We start from the raw sequence: 18,348 nt of genomic DNA, 5'->3' as shown, positions 1-18,348 counted from the left end.
TGCCATATACATATGCAAACTCTGAGAAAGCCTGGTGACCTTGATTGGGATGCCATGGAAACTGAGAAACGTGACAGAATGGGAGCGTGATCATCAGATGCATCTTGGCCGATTGTGGAGTGTGAATACAGGCAAATTTTTATCAAACCATCTTTGTAAACAGAATTCTCAGTCATCATTGACAGCTGCTCCTGACAGGTTTATTACAGTCTAGAATTTTTACACAACAATCCCATACCTGATCTCTTGTTTATCAGTAAATGTATTTATTTGTTTATTATTTATATGTAAATTTAAAAAAATACATTTATTATTTTTAGTTAGTTTTGAAATCATGAAAATTAATTTTATTTTTATTTTTTACGTTTTTCCAGTTATGTAACTTTTTATTTTTATTTCAGTAGTACAACAGTAGTAACACTGGCTGCTGATGTTACTGAAGAGCTGATTGAGGGAAGGGAATGCAATATAAATGGAGACTGAATAATGAAGTGTTGGCTGATGCTGTCTGTGCTGTAGTGGATAATGAAACCTTGACTCTGAAGTCTAGACTTTGTTTATAACTTCAGATGAGTATGTCTCAAGTAATCATAGCACAGCCTTTGAGGATCTTTTCCTGAAATGTTTAGGGTCTATCTGATGCGTGCCAGTATAATTGTTTTAATTTTTATCCCCTTTTCTCCCAATTTGGAATGCCCAATTCCCACTACTTAGTAGGTCCTCGTGGTGGTACGGTTACTCGCCTCAATCCGGGTTTCCTCTGTTTCTGAGACAGTCAATCCACGCATCTTATCACGTGGCTTGTTGTGCATGACACCGTGGAAACTCGCAGCATGTGGAGGCTCATGCTACTCTCCGCGATCCATGCACAACTTACCACGTGCCCCATTAAGAGCGAGAACCACTAATCATGACCACAAGGAGGTTACCCCATGTGACTCTACCCTCCCTAGCAACCGGGCCAATTTGGTTGCTTAGGAGACCTGGCTGGAGTCATTCAGCACACCCTGGATTTTAACTCACGACTCCAGGGGTGGTAGTCAGCGTCAATACTCACGTGCCAGTATAATTTGGTAGAAATGGAAAGTGATGTTAGAGAAAGAGAGAGGAAGAAGAACAATGTGTAATTTAGTGGTTGGGTGAGCAATTTTCTACTCATTTACATGAGAGAGACAGAATCCATTCTTCTAAAAAAATAGTTCTGCCCTTTAAGTTTAGTGAAGCTCTGCCGCTACTGAATTTCCAGCACCATGGCAAAATATATTTTACCCGAGTTGTGTGTTTGCAGTTTGAGTGTGATGGGATAAAAAAGAGCGCAAAATAATGCCAAAACATTTGTTTGTTGGTTGGACTCAAAAACTGATAGCACAGTCCAATTCACGAACATATGACTCTTATGGTCCGGTACATTTTTAGTGAATAGATCCAAACGACTCATCAACTGACAAGTTATCCATTATATTGAATGCATATTGAATGAATCTAAAGATCCTTCACTGAATGAACTCACTGAATCTGTCAGGGCAGTTACTGAATTAAAAGTGACTCATTTAGTACTGAATCACAATATTAGTCATGTCGGGAGTCATGTTTTGTTTAATTAAAAGTTTGTGAAACTTAAAGGAATGTTCCAGGTTCAAAAGTTAAGCTCAATCAACAACATTTTAGGCATAATGTTCATTACCACAAAAATGTATTTAAACTTTTTTCTTTAAAAAAAGCAAAAATCTGTGTGACAGTGAGGCATATAATGGAGGTGAATGGGGCCAATCCGTAAACGTTAAAATAACGTTTCAAATGTTTCAAAACTATAGCCACATGATGTAAACAATATGCGTTAACATGATTTTAGTGTGATAAAATCACTTACTAACCTTTATATTCAAAGTTATATTCAATTTTACAATTTCGTTACCATGATGATTAGCATGTAAGCAACGATTTCAGGATATGATACGATGCAGAAGCCTCACAAAAACATACGATACGATTATTTAAAAAACGAAAAAACATTTCGCTTAAACTTATTCAGGGATTCGACATAAATGTATTTTAAATCTTAAAGGAGTAGTTCACCCAAAAATGAAAATTTGCTGATAATTTACTCACCCTCAGGCCATCCAAGATGTATCTGAGTTTCTTTCTTCATCAAAACAGAATTTGAGACTTTTAGGATTTCAGGCCTCCTCTAAACAATGCAAGTGAATGTACTCCATTTTTTGATAGTCCAAAATGCATATTTAGGGTGCATCAAAATAATCCACACGACTCCAGTCGACAAATAAAGTTCTTCTGAATGCAAACGATTGATAAATTTTAGAAACAAAACAATACTTATATACTTTTTAACTACAAATGTTCACTTCCGTGCATCTCTGTGATGTGCACTCATGAGAGGGATGACGTAAGCTCGTTGGTAAGGTCACGCGTCACATGGAGGAGGAGGAAGGAAGCGCATCATTGTTTACATCGTTTGTTTTTTTTTTTTTGTTTTTTTTTATTATTTGGAAATATTTTTATTTTTATTTTATATTGTTTTGAAATTGTTTTGGACTGTTTTGGTTTGTGAACAGCACAAGTTTCTCTTGTAAACACTGACGCACTTCCTGACTCCTCCACGTGACGCATGACCTTACCAACGAGCTTACCTGCTTATCTGCGCAAGTGTAGTGCTCATACCTGTTTACATTTTGATATCAAAAGCAGATTTCGTGGGTTTCTTACATTATAGTTTTTTTTCTCCCCTTATCTCTGGCATGCCCAATTCCCAATGCGCTCTAAGTCCTCATGTGTCATAGTGACTTGCCTCAATCTGGTTGGCAGAGGACAAATCTCAGTTGCCTCCACGTCTGAGAACGTCAGTCCGCGCATCTTATCACATGGCTTGTTGAGCACGTTACCGCGGAGACCTAGCGCGTGTGGAGGCTCCGCGGCATCCACGCACAACTCACCACGTGCCCCACCGAGAGCGAGAACCACATTATAGCGACCACGAGGAGGTTAACCCAATGTGACTCTACCCGCCCTAGCACCACGGCCAATTGTTTGCTTAGGAAGCCTGACTGGAGTCACTCAGCACGCCCTGGATTCGAACTTGCGATTCCAAGTGTGGTTGTCAGCATCTTGCTGAGCTACCCAGGCCCCTGAATAAGCTGGTTTTTGATAGTTATGAGCATCTTGCTGTGCATGTAATCACACTCAGTGTCGGCTGGGAGAGGCTGCTCTTTCTGCCTCACAAATCCACCGATTTGCGCGGTATTGTCGCCGTAAATAAAACAATATGTTTGATGAACTGTAGCGCCGGTACATGGCACCGTTGTTTGGCAAATTCTACAAGCTGTAATGCTATAACCTACTTGCCGTTTGCCATCGCCTTCGAGTTCTCAACTCGCCTATGTAGACTAGTTGCTCTGTTTTCCTGTGAGCGCTCAGTGCCGCCTGTTTCGCAGCTCTCAGTGTTGCATTGCTTGGTTTTAATAACACTTATGTATTTATTTATGTATCGTAAGATACATATTATATCAAATCGTGAGCATTGTATTGTACGATACTATACAATATTGTTTTACACCCCTAATGACCATGTTACGCCTTAAACCCTAAAACACTAAAATGTCTTTAAATCAACAAACAACTTTGAGCTGTAAAATTTAAACAACTTTAAAGCAATAAGCTTCATATTTCTGTCTTTAAACCTTCCAAAAATTGGCCCCATTCACTTTCATTGTAAGTGCCTCACTGTAACCTCAATTTTTGCTTTTTTTTAAAGAAAAGGATGGACGAAAATGCTTTCGATTGAGCTTAACTTGTATTGAACCTGAAATATTCCTTTGTGTAAATAAAGATATACATTTGCATTTAATAACTTCAAACATTAAAATAAAAAATAATGTTAAACATTAAAATATCTTACCAAAATATTACTGTATATATTTAGATAAATATGCAGTGGCTCCCCCACTGCAAAAGCATAACTCCTTAGGAAACACTGACAGTACCAATTCATTCATCTCTTCTCTTTGTTTCCTAGACACTGCAATGAAAAAGACTTTCATTACAGAGGTACGTTCCTTAACCATATATCAAGATTATCTACAAAAAGACTCTAAGAGAACCTGTTGAAACACTGCTCACGCAGGGTTGGCAGTTGTGCTTGTTCTTTTGGTATGAATGGAGAACATTAGTGTTTTAGGTCAATGTTTCTCTCTTTCTACTAGATGCCAGGAAGTTCTTCAGGCCAGCCGGCCCACGGGAAGAAGATCGGACACAGAGGAGTGGACGCATCTGGAGAGACCACTTACAAGAAGGTGCAGTATGGACATATGTATCCTTAATAAAATGTAGAATATTCTGGTGCTGGTATAAAAGAGCTGTGCCTTCATAAATAGGGCTCTCTTCAGGCATGTTCGTCGTTCATTTTGTCACCATTGTTCATTTATTAAAAAGGTGGCATTTGAAGAACGAGTTTTGCACTACAAATAATGTTTAGTTAAAATCTTCACCCCAAAAAAAGCCTCAAAGATTGAAAGTTTGGTTTTGGGGTTTTAAGAGTAACTTTTGTCATCCATATCTGTCTGTCTTCTTTTATAGACCACATCATCAGCACTCAAAGGGGCCATTCAGCTAGGCATTGGTTACACGGTCGGGAACTTGAGTTCCAAGCCTGAACGGGACGTGCTTATGCAGGATTTTTATGTGGTGGAGAGCATCTTTTTCCCCAGGTTAGCCCTCGATCTGAGGAGCAAGCAACTGTTGTTGAGGGTGGATGTGATATTTTACATGCAATGAAATATCTCCTCTTTGTTTGTCTTAGTGAAGGGAGCAACCTGACGCCAGCCCATCATTACCCAGACTTCCGTTTCAAAACATACGCTCCCGTAGCCTTTCGTTATTTCAGAGAGCTCTTCGGGATACGGCCAGATGACTATTTGGTGAGAATTATCAGCTTTTTGTTCAAATGTTGTCACTCAACTAGTATTCATCTGAAAACTTTGGAAGTTGTTCATGTCTATATGAATTTTTGTGTGCACATATAGTATTCGCTCTGTAATGAACCACTGATCGAGTTGTCCAATCCTGGAGCCAGTGGCTCGGTCTTCTACGTCACCAAGGATGATGAGTTCATCATCAAGACAGTAATGCATAAGGAGGCAGAGTTTTTGCAAAAGCTTCTGCCTGGATATTATATGGTGAGTTGCTGCACTTTGGCTGATGAATTTCAAACTAGTGGTTGAACGAATCGAGTTTTCAATGGCCGATGCTGAAGTCTAGAAAGCAGGATGACCAAGTACGAGGCTGAGACAGAATCAGCAGACTGTCTTTAATTTTCTGTGCTGTTTTTTTTTTTTTCTTTTACTGATATCACTGTGAATTCGGCAACAATAGGTCAGAAGGTCTGCTGCTGAAATTGGTCTGTGGCTATTGAAATTTAAACCACTGCCCCCAGTGGCCAAAAGCGAAAGTGTTGTTGAATGTATGGGCACGTGTGAGCTCCAGTTTCCGGGTGAATTGTCCACAGAGAGGCGCCAAAAGAGAGTTGTATTTTTAGTTGTAAGTAATGTAATACAGTCAACAGGACTGCATATTTATTAAACCCTATACTGTAATCCAAACGCCAACCCTAAACCTAACCGTCAGTGGACTAATAATGTAATTTTAGAGTGAAAATGCGACCTCCGAAACATGCTCACCATTTTTGTATGTGAACGCGATTACTTCCTGGTTTCCACAGGACCAGAACCCGTGTCTCAGGGGCTGCTGCGCTACACGCTATCAGTTGTGCCACAGGAAAAGGTGAATGTGACAGGTCTCAGGTCAGCCTCCAGGAAAATGAGGAAGCGGGAACCAGCTCACACTCTTTAGCTTCTTTTATTACAGGTTGCTTTCCAGCGCACACACTAAAGCAAAACACTCTGTCGCTCAGTAATCAAAAGTAAATATTCTCTTTAACAGAGACAGCGTCGTCTCGGGACTCTAGCTCCTCTCTCCTCCACTGCGGCTCTGGCTGCTCCTTTATCTCCCTCCAGCACTCACTATAACACAAAACAGCTGTCAGAGATAAATTCTCACAGGAGATAATCCTTACCGCTCTCATCTCCCGAATTCCCTCTCCATTCACAAACTGCCGCTCGACCATACCCCCACCACCACAGTGAACATATTTGAATAAATGCAAAAATGTCTGAGGGGATGTTGCTTGTCAGTAATTCAGCATAATGGGGTCGATTTCATAAATACTTTTATATATAAATACAGTATTCTATTTGATGTAATACATTTAAAAAACATTTAAAGATATGTACATAAAATTGCAGAAATGTAATTAACTTTTTTTATGTGAAATTATTTGTCTAAAAAATTTTTAACTGACACAATGGGGAGCAAAAATGTCTGTTAATCGGCCAAGCGGGCATGCTTGCCAATAATCTTAAAATGGGCAATTATTAGCCAATATATTGGCCCACCTCTACTGTTTTCGTTTTTCCACTACACAGGGTTCGAACCAGGTTTAAGTGCTTTTAGAAATGTAAGTAATGGAAAACCTGGAAAATCAGCTTGTTTTGTTGAAAAGTGCTTGAAATTAAAATGCATGATTTCTTCCGTGTAATGTGTGTCCATTAAAGATGAAACTCTACGGGGCCTGGGTAGCTCAGTAAGTAAAGACACTGACTACCACCCCTGGAGTCGTGAGTTCAAATCCAGGGTGTGCTGAGTGACTCCAGCCAGGTCTCCTAAGCAACCAAACTGGCCCGGTTGCTAGGGAGGGTAGAGTCACATGGGGTAACCTTCTCGTGGTCGCTATAATGTGGTTCACTCTCGGTGGGGCATGTGGTGAGTTGTGCGTGGATTCTGCAGAGAATAGCATGAAGCCTCCACACGTGCAACATCTCTGCAGTAATGTGCTCAACAAGATAAGATGTGTGGATTGACAGTCTCAGACGCAGAGGCAACTGAGATTTGTCCTCCACCACCTGGATTGAGGCAAGTCACTACGCCACCATGAGGACTTAGAGCACATTGGGAATTGGGCATGCCAAATAAAAAATAAAAAAAAGATGAAACTCTACTTACATTGAATAATGTCTTTTAATTGCTGCTATTCTTAAAGAAACAGTACCGTTTTAGCACTTGTTATTCAAATGAATGTAAACTCTTGTACACATTATTTCAAACAGTGACAGCTTATATCATTATTATATATTCAATTTCATGACATAATATTAATTAATATAATGTAGAATTTGTACATTTTTAAAAAGCTTAAATGTGATTATAATAATGATAACAAGCTAATTATAAAACAAATAAAATTCATTTTCTTCAAATAAAACACTTTCAAATACTATATACATAGCGCATTACTTTTCCTGGCTGGTTACCTCTTTTATACAATTGTTAATGGTCTGTTCGTGCCATATTGGACCCAGATAGCTCACTTACATCTCCGAGATGTCTGCTTTAGGTCTTTTCATCTGGAAAACATCACAATCTAATAAACATCTGCTAACCACCTTAAAAGATCAGATTTAGAAACATTTTAAATCCTAAACGTCTTGAAGACATCTGCTGAATGTTTTATTGACATTCGAGAGGAAATAGACTATTTCAGGTGAGTAAATAACCTAACAAATTCGTCTTCCAGATGTAAACACGCACATCAGATAGACGTCTGGATGATGTACGTGTGCTATCAGGGTAGTAAATACTGTTCACACTCATAATACAAGTTGGAAACTGAATTATATGAAAGCGCAGAGTTCTCTCACTTGTATTAAGTCAGTGAAAATAAAAAATTGGTGCTGGGAAAAAGTACTTGAAAGTCCTCGATTTTCATTCAGTGATGCTTGTATGAAGCCTGGCTTTGGTAAATTGCTCTAGATTGCTTTTTAAGATAAGCAACATGCTACAGTTTCTGTTGTTATTCTTTTTCTATTTGTGGAAACCCAACTCTAAATCAACTGTCTGGTTAAACAACAACACTACTGATTACCTAACAGGCTATTTTGAGCAAATTTCTCCCCTGAGGAAATATATGTTCTATTTACCTGCATAACAAAATAAGATGGAAAAATTAGCATTCAAATCATGTTCATTTTGCCTCCCTTTCTCCATTGAGGCATTTTATTCGACAATAACAGGACAAAAAGAGGTTAGATTTCCAAAAGAACATTTCGTTATTTGGGTAGGTGTAGCATAAATGGGTTCTCAATGTCAGCAGACTTTAACTAGTGGCTTGGCTTGTTCCATCCATTCAGCTGTAACTAATGAGCTCGTGAATGGTGGCGGATCAGTCGTTGTTCAGAAATAGCACGAAACAATGCTGACTTTTGCCTGTTCATGGCCTACATAGTATTTTCACTGTTTTTAACTCTCTCTGGCTCTCTTTCTATTTCTCCTGAATGTTTTTGTCACTTTGTCGGCCGCAACATCTTGAAATGTTGACATGTCCAGTTGAGATCTGCCTCACTGTTTTGTGGTGTTTTTAGTTGATAAAAACTCCAAACTAATTGAAATCAGTTTTTAAACACATTAAACAGTCAACTATTAATCGCAGAAATTAACGCAAGCCCTAGTTTGAATGTATATTTTCTGTACTCTATTGATTGTGCATTTGATTATACTGCGCGTTTATGTCCAACAGAACCTGAATCAGAATCCTCGCACCTTATTGCCCAAGTTCTTCGGGCTGTACTGTGTACAATCGGGCGGGAAGAACATTCGAATGGTGGTGATGAACAATGTGCTGCCCAGGGTGGTGCGTATGCACCTCAAATTCGACTTGAAGGGATCAACCTACAAACGACGGGCCTCCAAGAAAGAGCGGGAAAAGGCAAAGCCCACTTTCAAAGACCTCGATTTCATGCAGGATATGCCAGATGGACTCATGCTGGATACAGACACTTACAACGCCTTGGTGAAGACATTACAGAGAGACTGTTTGGTAAGGTCTTGGACTGATGCAGGTGTGCTGTGTGTTTAGAGTGGACAGATAATTAATGTGTTTTCTTGTGTTTTCTTAGGTATTGGAAAGTTTTAAGATTATGGATTACAGTTTGCTGCTGGGAGTTCATAACATTGATCAGGCGGAGAAAGAGCAGCAGATGGAGGGATCTCAGGGCAACAGTGATGAAAAGAGGCCACTGGCACAGAAGGCACTCTACTCCACTGCCATGGAGTCCATTCAGGGAGCGTCAGCCTGTGGAGAAGACTTCGACACTGAAGACACGTGAGGGGACCAATTTAGTCCATACTTTGACATATATTAGGGATGCTTTTATGTAGTGGCAGTTAAATTAAGAGGACACATCTGTCTAAAGGCTAGGGTATACTTAATTTTTCCATGTGCTTTTCCGTCTCACGCACAGTCAAGTTCTTTAACCTTTCAAAGTGTACTCTTTTGACCGCAAGCCCAAACAGGCGTCTTCAGAACATTCACACAGTGACTGCTTTGTGATACTCTTTTAACACAGTCAACGGCAGGTGACTTTGGCGCAAAGACATGGACTCTCAACGTGTCTCAAAAAACTAGGCTGTGCTGATGACAAAATTTGTGCCACTAGCACTGTGCACAAGACGTACTGGCATGTGGAAAACTGATGTATACTTTGGCCTTAAAGGGATAGTTTACCCAAAAATGAAAATTCTCTCAGAATTTACTCACCCTCATGCCATCCCAGATGTGTATAACTTTCTTTCTTCTGTTGAACACAAACAAAGATTTTTAGAATAATATCTCAGCTCTGTAGGTCCATACAATGCAAGTGAATGGTGACCAGAACTTTGATGGTCCAAAAAGCACATAAAGGCAGCAGTGGTTAACCCATATCATCAGAAGCATTATGATAGGTGTGGGTGAAAAACAGGTCAATATTTAAGTAATTTTTTACTATCAATCCCCACTTTCACTTTCACATTCGTCTTCTTGGCCAGGAGGAGAATTTATAGTAAAAAAAGGAATTAAATATTGATTTATTTTTCACCCACACCTATCATATCACTTCTGAAGATATGGATTTAACCTCTGGAGTCTTATGGATTAATTTTATGCTGCCTTTATGTGCTATTTAAACCTTCAAATTTCTGGCCACCATTCACTTGCATTGTATGGACCTACAGAGCTGAGATATTCTTCTAAAAATCTTTGTTTATGTTCAGTAGAAGAAAGAAAATCATACACATCTGGGATGGCAAGGGGGTGAGTAAATGATGAGAGAATTTTCATTTTTTGGGTGAACTATCCCTAAACGTTTTGCCCTTTAAATTTTAAAGAAACATCTTTTTTTTTTATATAAATAATTTTTCCAAAGAAGGTTGTCTCCAAATGTTCTCAAAGGAAGTTGTTGTCAGATTTAGCTAAGTAATTTCTTATGAAAAGCATACCCGCACACATGTACACAACAACACGTTTACCTAATTGAGGACTTTCCCATTGAAAGTCCTTAAATAATTGAATTAACTGCATTAATTATTTATTTAATTTATTTGTCAAATAAGCTCTTTATAATTCTAATTTCCACAGACTGACCATTACCCAATCATTAACCCTATGCCTAAAAACAACTTTTTTCATTTAAAAAAGTGAATAAACACAATATTTAATTTATTTTCAGACCATTAGTTGTTTTGATACGATTTAGATTATTACGGGAGACACTTGTCAGCAATTTTGCCCCCGAAATTAAATCTAAATGTTTTTTGTTATTACTCAGAAAGGTTTGTACTTTTTGGTTTATTTTGCTGAAGAAAAAGCATTACAATTTATTTATTTCCAGCTATTTTTTTCCCTCAGGATGGGTGGTATTCCGGCAATCAATGGTAAAGGAGATCATCTGTTATTGTACATCGGAATCATCGACATTCTGCAGTCTTACAGGTGCTTGCGTCAACCTCTCCAACTCACTAACAATTAACATCGTGAAATGTGTGATTCATTGCTGCCAGTATGATTTAGGAGCACTGTGAACTGCAGTGTTTGACATTTATCTTTTCTTTTTAGGTTAATAAAGAAATTAGAGCACACTTGGAAGGCTCTAGTCCACGATGGGGTGAGAATTATGCACTATTATTCACTAACAGTCAGAACTATTCCTTAAACGTACTGTCATTCTGAATGAAAAAGCTTTTGGCAAGTGAAGCTCTTACCGTCCAGCTGTGTTTTGAGACTCTGTGGTCTTCGACCTCCACTATAATTCCTTCCTCTTCTTTTATTTTCACATTAATAACGCAAGACCTGCTTCAGTACATTCAAATGAATAAAGTTTAGTGAGAATTACTGGTTCTGAGAGGAAGCACTTATAAAATGTGCACTAATTTTGGGCCATTTTCTCAGCGGATTTGGCATTGTGTGCTATTGCTGGTCATGAGGGAAGCACACATATGCCCACACTCTTATTTATTTTGCTCGCCCCTCAGCTGGTCTGTATTTAGAAGTACATTTCCCTCTGCTCCGCTGTTTGAAAAGAGGCTGCCCATCACAATCAGTGACGGAGGTTTCACTATTCCTGCCTCTGACGCATCCATCTACGCCATACTGTGAATGGCTCAAGATTTACTTGCATGCTAATTAAGTTATTTATAGAACTGGAAAAAAATATATGTGAATCACGTCAGCTGGCAGTGGAAGATGTAAATGAGCAAGTGCTGACTGATGATGCCAGGAATAATTAATGAGCGTGCAAACACGATGGAAACTGAACATGAGGAATATATGAATATGAGTTTCATTTTTCACCTTCCAGGTGACCATATGTTGAGTGTATGATGTCAAGTCTTAAATGTTTGTCAAATATTGATTTTTATGTGTGATGTAAGGAAATACTCAGGGTTTAGTACAATACAAAAATAGCATATACTGTAATACACTTATAATGTAAGTCTATGAAGCAAGACATTTCGGAGGATTTTAAAGCAGAAATGTGAAACTTGTATTTTGGTTAAAGCTTTTATACAGTGCATCCGGAAAGTATTCACAGCGCTTCACTTTTTCCACATTTTGTTGTGTTACAGCCTTATTCCAAAATGGATTAAATTCATTATTTTCCTCAAAATTCTACAAACAATACCCCATAATGATAACGTGAAAAAAGTTTGTTTGAAATCTTTGCAAATTTATTAAAAATAAAAAACGAAAAAAATCACATGTACATAAGTATTCACAGCCTTTGCCATGACACTCAAAATTGAACTCAGGTGCATCCTGTTTCCACTGATGATGTTTCTACAACTTGATTGGAGTCCACCTGTGGTAAATTCAGTTGATTGGACACGATTTGGAAAGGCACACACCTGTCTATATAAGGTCCCACAGTTAACAGTTAACCTTCAGAAGAACAACCATCTCTGCAGCACTCCACCAATCAGGCCTGTATGGTAGAGTGGCCAGACGGAAGACACTCCTCAGTAAAAGGCACATGACAGCCTGCCTGGAGTTTTCCAAAAGGCACCTGAAGGACTCTCAGACCATGAGAAACAAAGATTGAACTCTTTGGCCTGAATGGAAAGCATCATGTCTGGAGGAAACCAGGCACCGCTCATCACCTAGCCAATACCATCCCTACAGTGAAGCATGGTTGTGGCAGCATTATGCTGTGGGGATGTTTTTCAGCGGCAGGAACTGGGAGACTAGTCAGGATCGAGGGAAAGATGAATGCCGCAATGTACAGAGACATCCTTGATGAAAACCTGCTCCAGAGCGCTCTGGACCTCAGACTGGGGTGGAGGTTCATCTTCCAACAGGACAACGACCCTAAGCACACAGCCAAGATAACAAAGGAGTGGCTCCGGTACAACTCTGTGAATGTCCTTGAGTGGCCCAACCAGAGCCCAGACTTGAAGCCGATTGAACATCTCTGGAGAGATCTGAAAATGGCTGTGCACCGACGCTCCTCATCCAACCTGATGGAGCTTGAGAGGTCCTGCAAAGAAGAATGGGAGAAACTGCCCAAAAATAGGTGTGCCAAGCTTGTAGCATCATACTCAAAAAGACTTGAGGCTGTAATTGGTGCCAAAGGTGCTTCAACTAAGTATTGAGCAAAGGCTGTGAATACTTATGTACATGTGGGTTTTTTTTTTTTAAATAAATTTGCAAAGATTTCAAACTTTTCATGTTGTCATTATGGGGTATTGTTTGTAGAATTGAGGAAAATAATCAATTTAATCCATTATGGAATAAGGCTGTAACATAATATGTGGAAAAAGTGAAGCGCTGTGAATACTTTCCGGATGCATTGTATTAGTTCCTCCACACAAAAATGTGTATTATTTGAGCTGTAAAGTTGTGTAAAGTGTCTTTAATAGTGGCATTACTGTTCTGAGTGTAAACCATCACTTTCTGGTATCCTTGTGCATTTCATGCAAAAGCTACAGGGTTTACTGGCTTTGCATAGTCATGACATGAGTTGAAAGATTGGATATAACCTTGCACAGACAAGGTTAGTAAGTGATGTTATCACACTAGTTTCATGTTAACACACAGAATGTTTAAAGCTTGTGGCTATACTTTCGAAAGAGTGTGTATTTTAGCCTTATTTTATCCGATTCTGTATTTTTCATTTGTTTTTACAAATGAGCCAAAATTATTGTATGTAGTAATCGTCAGTAGGCCACAAATGCTGTCGATGGAGCTGAACTTGTATTACACCTTGAACATTCCTTTAAGCTTGCATGGAAAAATATTAGAATTAAAGAGACTGTAATTTCCCATTTGGTCAAATGAAAATGGATTGAATATACTCGAGCTATTCAGATTGTTGCGGGTTCCAATGCCTATTTTCTCTCTCTTGTATTCTTGCTCCTTTTTCATTTAGGACACAGTGTCCGTTCACAGACCTTCTTTCTATGCTGACAGATTCTTCAGATTCATGAGCACTACTGTATTCAGGAAGACTTCCTGTGAGTCAACTAATTCTAAGTTGATTTTATACCACTAAATTGCACAGATATTATTTCACTATTTTTTTAACCAATAATTTTTTCAGCGTTGAAATCCTCTCCGTCGAAAAGGGGTCGTGGGGGTCTGGCTTTGGCCAGATACAGTGGCCCCGGGGCCGCCTGGTCGGCCAGCCAGCTGCCCTTTGTGAGAGACGAGAACATCTACGACCTGAGAGGAGCACGTAGTTTCCCTACACTGGATGACAATGGTAAGATACAAAGTACCTACCTACCTACCTACCTATCTATTTTCCTACCTACCTACCTATCTATTTATCTATTGTATTATTTAGCCTATCTATCTGAATTGAAGAAAAAAAAAACATTTTCACAAATACAGAAGAAAATGAAATGCATGTATTTCATGTGAAGTATAGTATATATGTCAAGTACACAGTATATAGTGCATGGTTTGAAATCGATATCAATTAATATATTAACATCACTCAAATAACCATATTTTACTTAATATTAGTGTACATATTTATCACATTTCTCAGGTTGTCTACTTACAAATTTATAATGTATTATGGTTGAGTCTGTTTTTTTTTTATTCTTCTGAATCATTCCACATGAGATTTTGATAAATTATTTGCTGTTCTTTGACAGTCTTGTTCTTCATTTCAGGTCGGCAGCTCCCCTGCACCCCTCCTTCATTTGAGGATGCCACCACAGCCTCCATCGCAACCACGCTGTCCTCTACCACCTCTCTGTCCATCCCAGAACGCTCTCCGTCAGACACGTCTGAACACTCGCGCTACAGGTAACACACACACTCACTCTCACTATATAAGCACTAATCCACTATTTCAGTGCCACAGCTTGAACCAGTAACTGTTACAATACTTCCTCTGTTCTCTTTGGTTCAGGAGACACACCCAGTCTAGTCACGAAGAAACGTAAGTAAAACAGAGGCACTATTTTGTCCTTTATGATGTCCTAAGTGACATCATTTGATAGTTTTTTTCTTATTTTAAAAGAAATACATACTTTTTCCTTTAACCCTTTAAGCTCTGATGGGCCCGTCAAAATATAATCATCAAACCAGCCCATCTGGCACCAACAATCATGCCACGCTCCAAATCACTGAGATACATTTTTTTTCCCCGTTCTGATGGTTGATGTGAACATTAACTGAAGCTCCTGACCCATATCTGCATGATTTTATGCACTGGCTGATTAGATAATCGCATGGATGACTGTTGGTGCCAGACGGGCTGGTTTGAGTATTTCTGTAACGGCTGATCTCCTGGGATTTTCACAAACAACAGTCTCTAGAATTTACTCAGAATGGTGCCAAATGCAGGATGGAAATGCCTTGTTAATGAGAGAGGTCAACCGTAACTCAGATAACCGCTCTGTACAATTATGGTGAGAAGAATATAATCTCAGAATGCTATTCTGAAATGCATGTTGGCGCGGTTTTGGCGGCACGGTGGCAATTATGTTAGTGTTGCTTCTATGCCCCGTTTTCACTTATAACTTTAAGAAAAATAAACGGAACAATAAATATTGCATACCATTATTTAAATGAGGTGATTATCGTTCAAACAAGCCCACACACAAGGTAATCGGATGCATAGATCACTAGATAATCCACACGAAGCACAATGTTACACATGGCCACCAGGAGATGGCGCCATGCAATGATGCAGACTCGTTGAGTCAAAAGGCACTCATTCTGTGAAATCTCATTACTAAAATCATGTCTCCATGCTATGCATACCTTTAGTCATTGTTGTGTTTGCATCTGTAATTAGTTTTTTATTTACATTTATTATGTTTTATTCGTTTGGAGTGGCTTTTGGATGCATGGAGACGTTTTTGGACAATTATTTTTGTTATGCTATAACTTTTGATTGCTTTGTCGTATTAACACAACTTTTCTCAGATACAGTTGTCATGATTGGGAACAAAAAAAAAAAAAAAAAGCCATTTTTGGGAGCCACTTTATTTACACCCAGAGATATATACTGTCAAATAATAAAAATTTGAAAAACAATTTGGCTAATTTTTTTTTTTATTATTTTTTTTTATCTATATCATTAAAAAAATTCAAAAGTTTTCTTTACAATGATACCAAACATTTGACCCTCCTTTTTTTTTTTTTTTTTTTTTTTTTTTTTTTTTTTATAAGCCTTTAATGTTGGGTATGCTACTGAAACAGGAACTCTTTAAAATTCAAAAAATGTGACATTCATAAAAACGCCTTCAGAGGTTAAAGGGATAGTTGACACACAATGAACATTCTGTTATATGGGCCTGCTCAGCCACATGTTGCCCCATATCTGATTTTATTACTTCTGTGGAACACAACAGGATATATTTAGCAGAATATCCAGGCTGGTCAGATCTAAGCCTTCTTTAAAGCAAGTTTAAGTGGTTTATGTTTCATTAGCAGTCCTAACAATTAATATAACAGGTGGGTATCCTTTCCTCTTAATGTAAAGTGAAGTACTAAGAGAGCCATTATTTTTTTTAGTTAAGTTAATGTGGTTTGTTTGGGCCCTCTGCTGGTGTTGTTGTAGAATGCAGGATGAGGACCAGCAGACCATCACAGTGGAGGTGGAAGTGGAGGGACGATATGACAGTGAACCAACTCTTGTGGCTCCCCAGCCATCGCCGGAGATCAGGTACTCACACAACACCCTACAATTCACCTAAAATTTACATTTGGTTACCGCAACCAGATTTCTTGGTCTGATCGTTTGTTCAGTTAAAAGTTTTGAACTACATTGCTGTTTCTGTGCATTCTGTTTAAAACGCACAAGACAAAGTGTAATGAACTGCAATTATTCAAACACAAATGATGTGCTTTTTCTTTGGGGAACTTTGCTGAAGCTCATCACAGTGGTGGGAAAACTCCTCCATGGCAACTGCCATGAGGAACATAAGCAAACAGGAAGCTCATAATTATACTGGCACTGAATACACAAATGTTTTTGTGTTACCTCATACAATAATCGAAGCTACACTGTCAGTGCACATAGAGTTCAGTTATAGTTAGTTATTTCATTTTATGCATTTTAGTTTGTCTTCTTTTTCTCAAACATGTATGACTTTCATTTTTCTGTGTAACACTGTGTGAACTTCTCGATAATTGGATCAAATAATTGGATTCTAAACTATTACCCAAGCACTATCAAAGCACCAAATACATCTCAAGCAACACATATTAGAGTCCCTGTTCCCTTCAATTTTAAGTATATTTTTCAGTATCTTTCTGTTTTTTTTCTCTGCCACACTTAGCGAAAGTACAGAGATGCTTCTAGAAGCCTCGTCGTCCTCCGTCCCAGCGAGCCCCAGAATAGTGGTAGAATCTGACAGTGCCAGTCAGGCCTCAGGCTGCACCAGCCGCGCCTCCGTGGACGAGGACGAAGATGTGCCAATTACAGACATCTACTTTGTAAGTCTTCCTTCATCTTCATCTTATTCACATAATGTTTTGTAGCATGTATACAGTGAAAGGAAGCAATTGGGTGAATCTTTGGAAACTTGCCTGGGTCATATTTCATCCATTTACCGCCCTTTGCCTTGCAAAGGCTAATTTCATAGCTAATATTTTATGTATCCTAAATACGTAAAATTAAATCGTATTCGCAATATATATACATATAGTGTTGTCAAAAGTACCGGTACTTCGGTATCAGTGTTGGGTAAGTTACTCAAAATAAGTAATCCACTACAAATTACTAATTACTTCTCTAAAAAATAATCACATTTATTTTACTTTCTAAATCAGTTTTCCAATTAAAGTTTTTGGTTTTCCTCTCATTCATCTATATTTCCACCTCATTCATATGTCGCACACCCTTCAGCTGTTACAGAAACGCTAACAGACGTACATATGAATTCATATTTTAAATGTATTACATATATTACTTTACAGCTCAGTGGTAAAATACGCTGACTACCAACCCCTGGAGTTCGGTAGCTCGCTAGTTCGAATCCCAGGGCGTGCTGAGTGACTCCAAATTGGCCCGGTTGCTAGGGAGGGTAGAGTCACATGGGGTAAACTCATCGTGGTCGCTATAATGTGGTTTGTTCTTGGTGGGGTGCTTGGTTAGTTAAGCGTGGTTGCCGCGGTGGATGGCATGAAGCCTCCACATGCGCTATGTCTCCATGGCAACGCACTCAACAAGCCATATGATAAGATGCGCAGGTTGACGGTCTCAGACGCAGAGGCAACTGGGATTCGTCCTCCACCACCCGGACTGAGGCAAATCACTACGTGACCACGAGGACTTAAAAAGCACATTGGGAATTGGGCATTCCAAATTGGGAGAAAAAAATAATAACTGTAATCTGATTACAAGAATTTAAAATGTAATGCATTACACTACTTTTTTTCTCTTTGTAATCGGATACACCCAACACTTGTCGGTACTAAAATAAAAAAGATGTCACGATACCAGTGTT

The 18,348-nt window shown here is 38.8% G+C and overlaps 1 protein-coding gene across 3 annotated transcripts in view; it reads left to right on the top strand.

The window, feature by feature from the left end:
- Positions 1-18,348, top strand: part of LOC127438414 (phosphatidylinositol 4-phosphate 5-kinase type-1 gamma-like) — a 41,819-nt gene that overhangs the window by 10,915 nt on the left and 12,556 nt on the right. For all 3 annotated transcript variants that reach the window (XM_051693990.1, XM_051693989.1, XM_051693988.1), the window contains exons 2-16: positions 4,031-4,062; positions 4,218-4,307; positions 4,591-4,721; positions 4,814-4,931; positions 5,037-5,189; positions 8,642-8,941; positions 9,021-9,226; positions 10,790-10,873; positions 10,997-11,045; positions 13,806-13,890; positions 13,977-14,138; positions 14,557-14,692; positions 14,799-14,828; positions 16,458-16,562; positions 17,179-17,335. In XM_051693990.1, the coding sequence (XP_051549950.1) occupies positions 4,031-4,062; positions 4,218-4,307; positions 4,591-4,721; positions 4,814-4,931; positions 5,037-5,189; positions 8,642-8,941; positions 9,021-9,226; positions 10,790-10,873; positions 10,997-11,045; positions 13,806-13,890; positions 13,977-14,138; positions 14,557-14,692; positions 14,799-14,828; positions 16,458-16,562; positions 17,179-17,335 (1,838 nt within the window). The remainder of the gene's footprint in view (positions 1-4,030; positions 4,063-4,217; positions 4,308-4,590; positions 4,722-4,813; positions 4,932-5,036; positions 5,190-8,641; positions 8,942-9,020; positions 9,227-10,789; positions 10,874-10,996; positions 11,046-13,805; positions 13,891-13,976; positions 14,139-14,556; positions 14,693-14,798; positions 14,829-16,457; positions 16,563-17,178; positions 17,336-18,348) is intronic.

Source organism: Myxocyprinus asiaticus, chromosome 49 (genome assembly GCF_019703515.2).
Source record: "Myxocyprinus asiaticus isolate MX2 ecotype Aquarium Trade chromosome 49, UBuf_Myxa_2, whole genome shotgun sequence".
In the NCBI taxonomy this organism is placed as follows: Eukaryota; Metazoa; Chordata; class Actinopteri; order Cypriniformes; family Catostomidae; genus Myxocyprinus; species Myxocyprinus asiaticus.
This window is presented reverse-complemented; position numbering and strand designations above follow the sequence as displayed.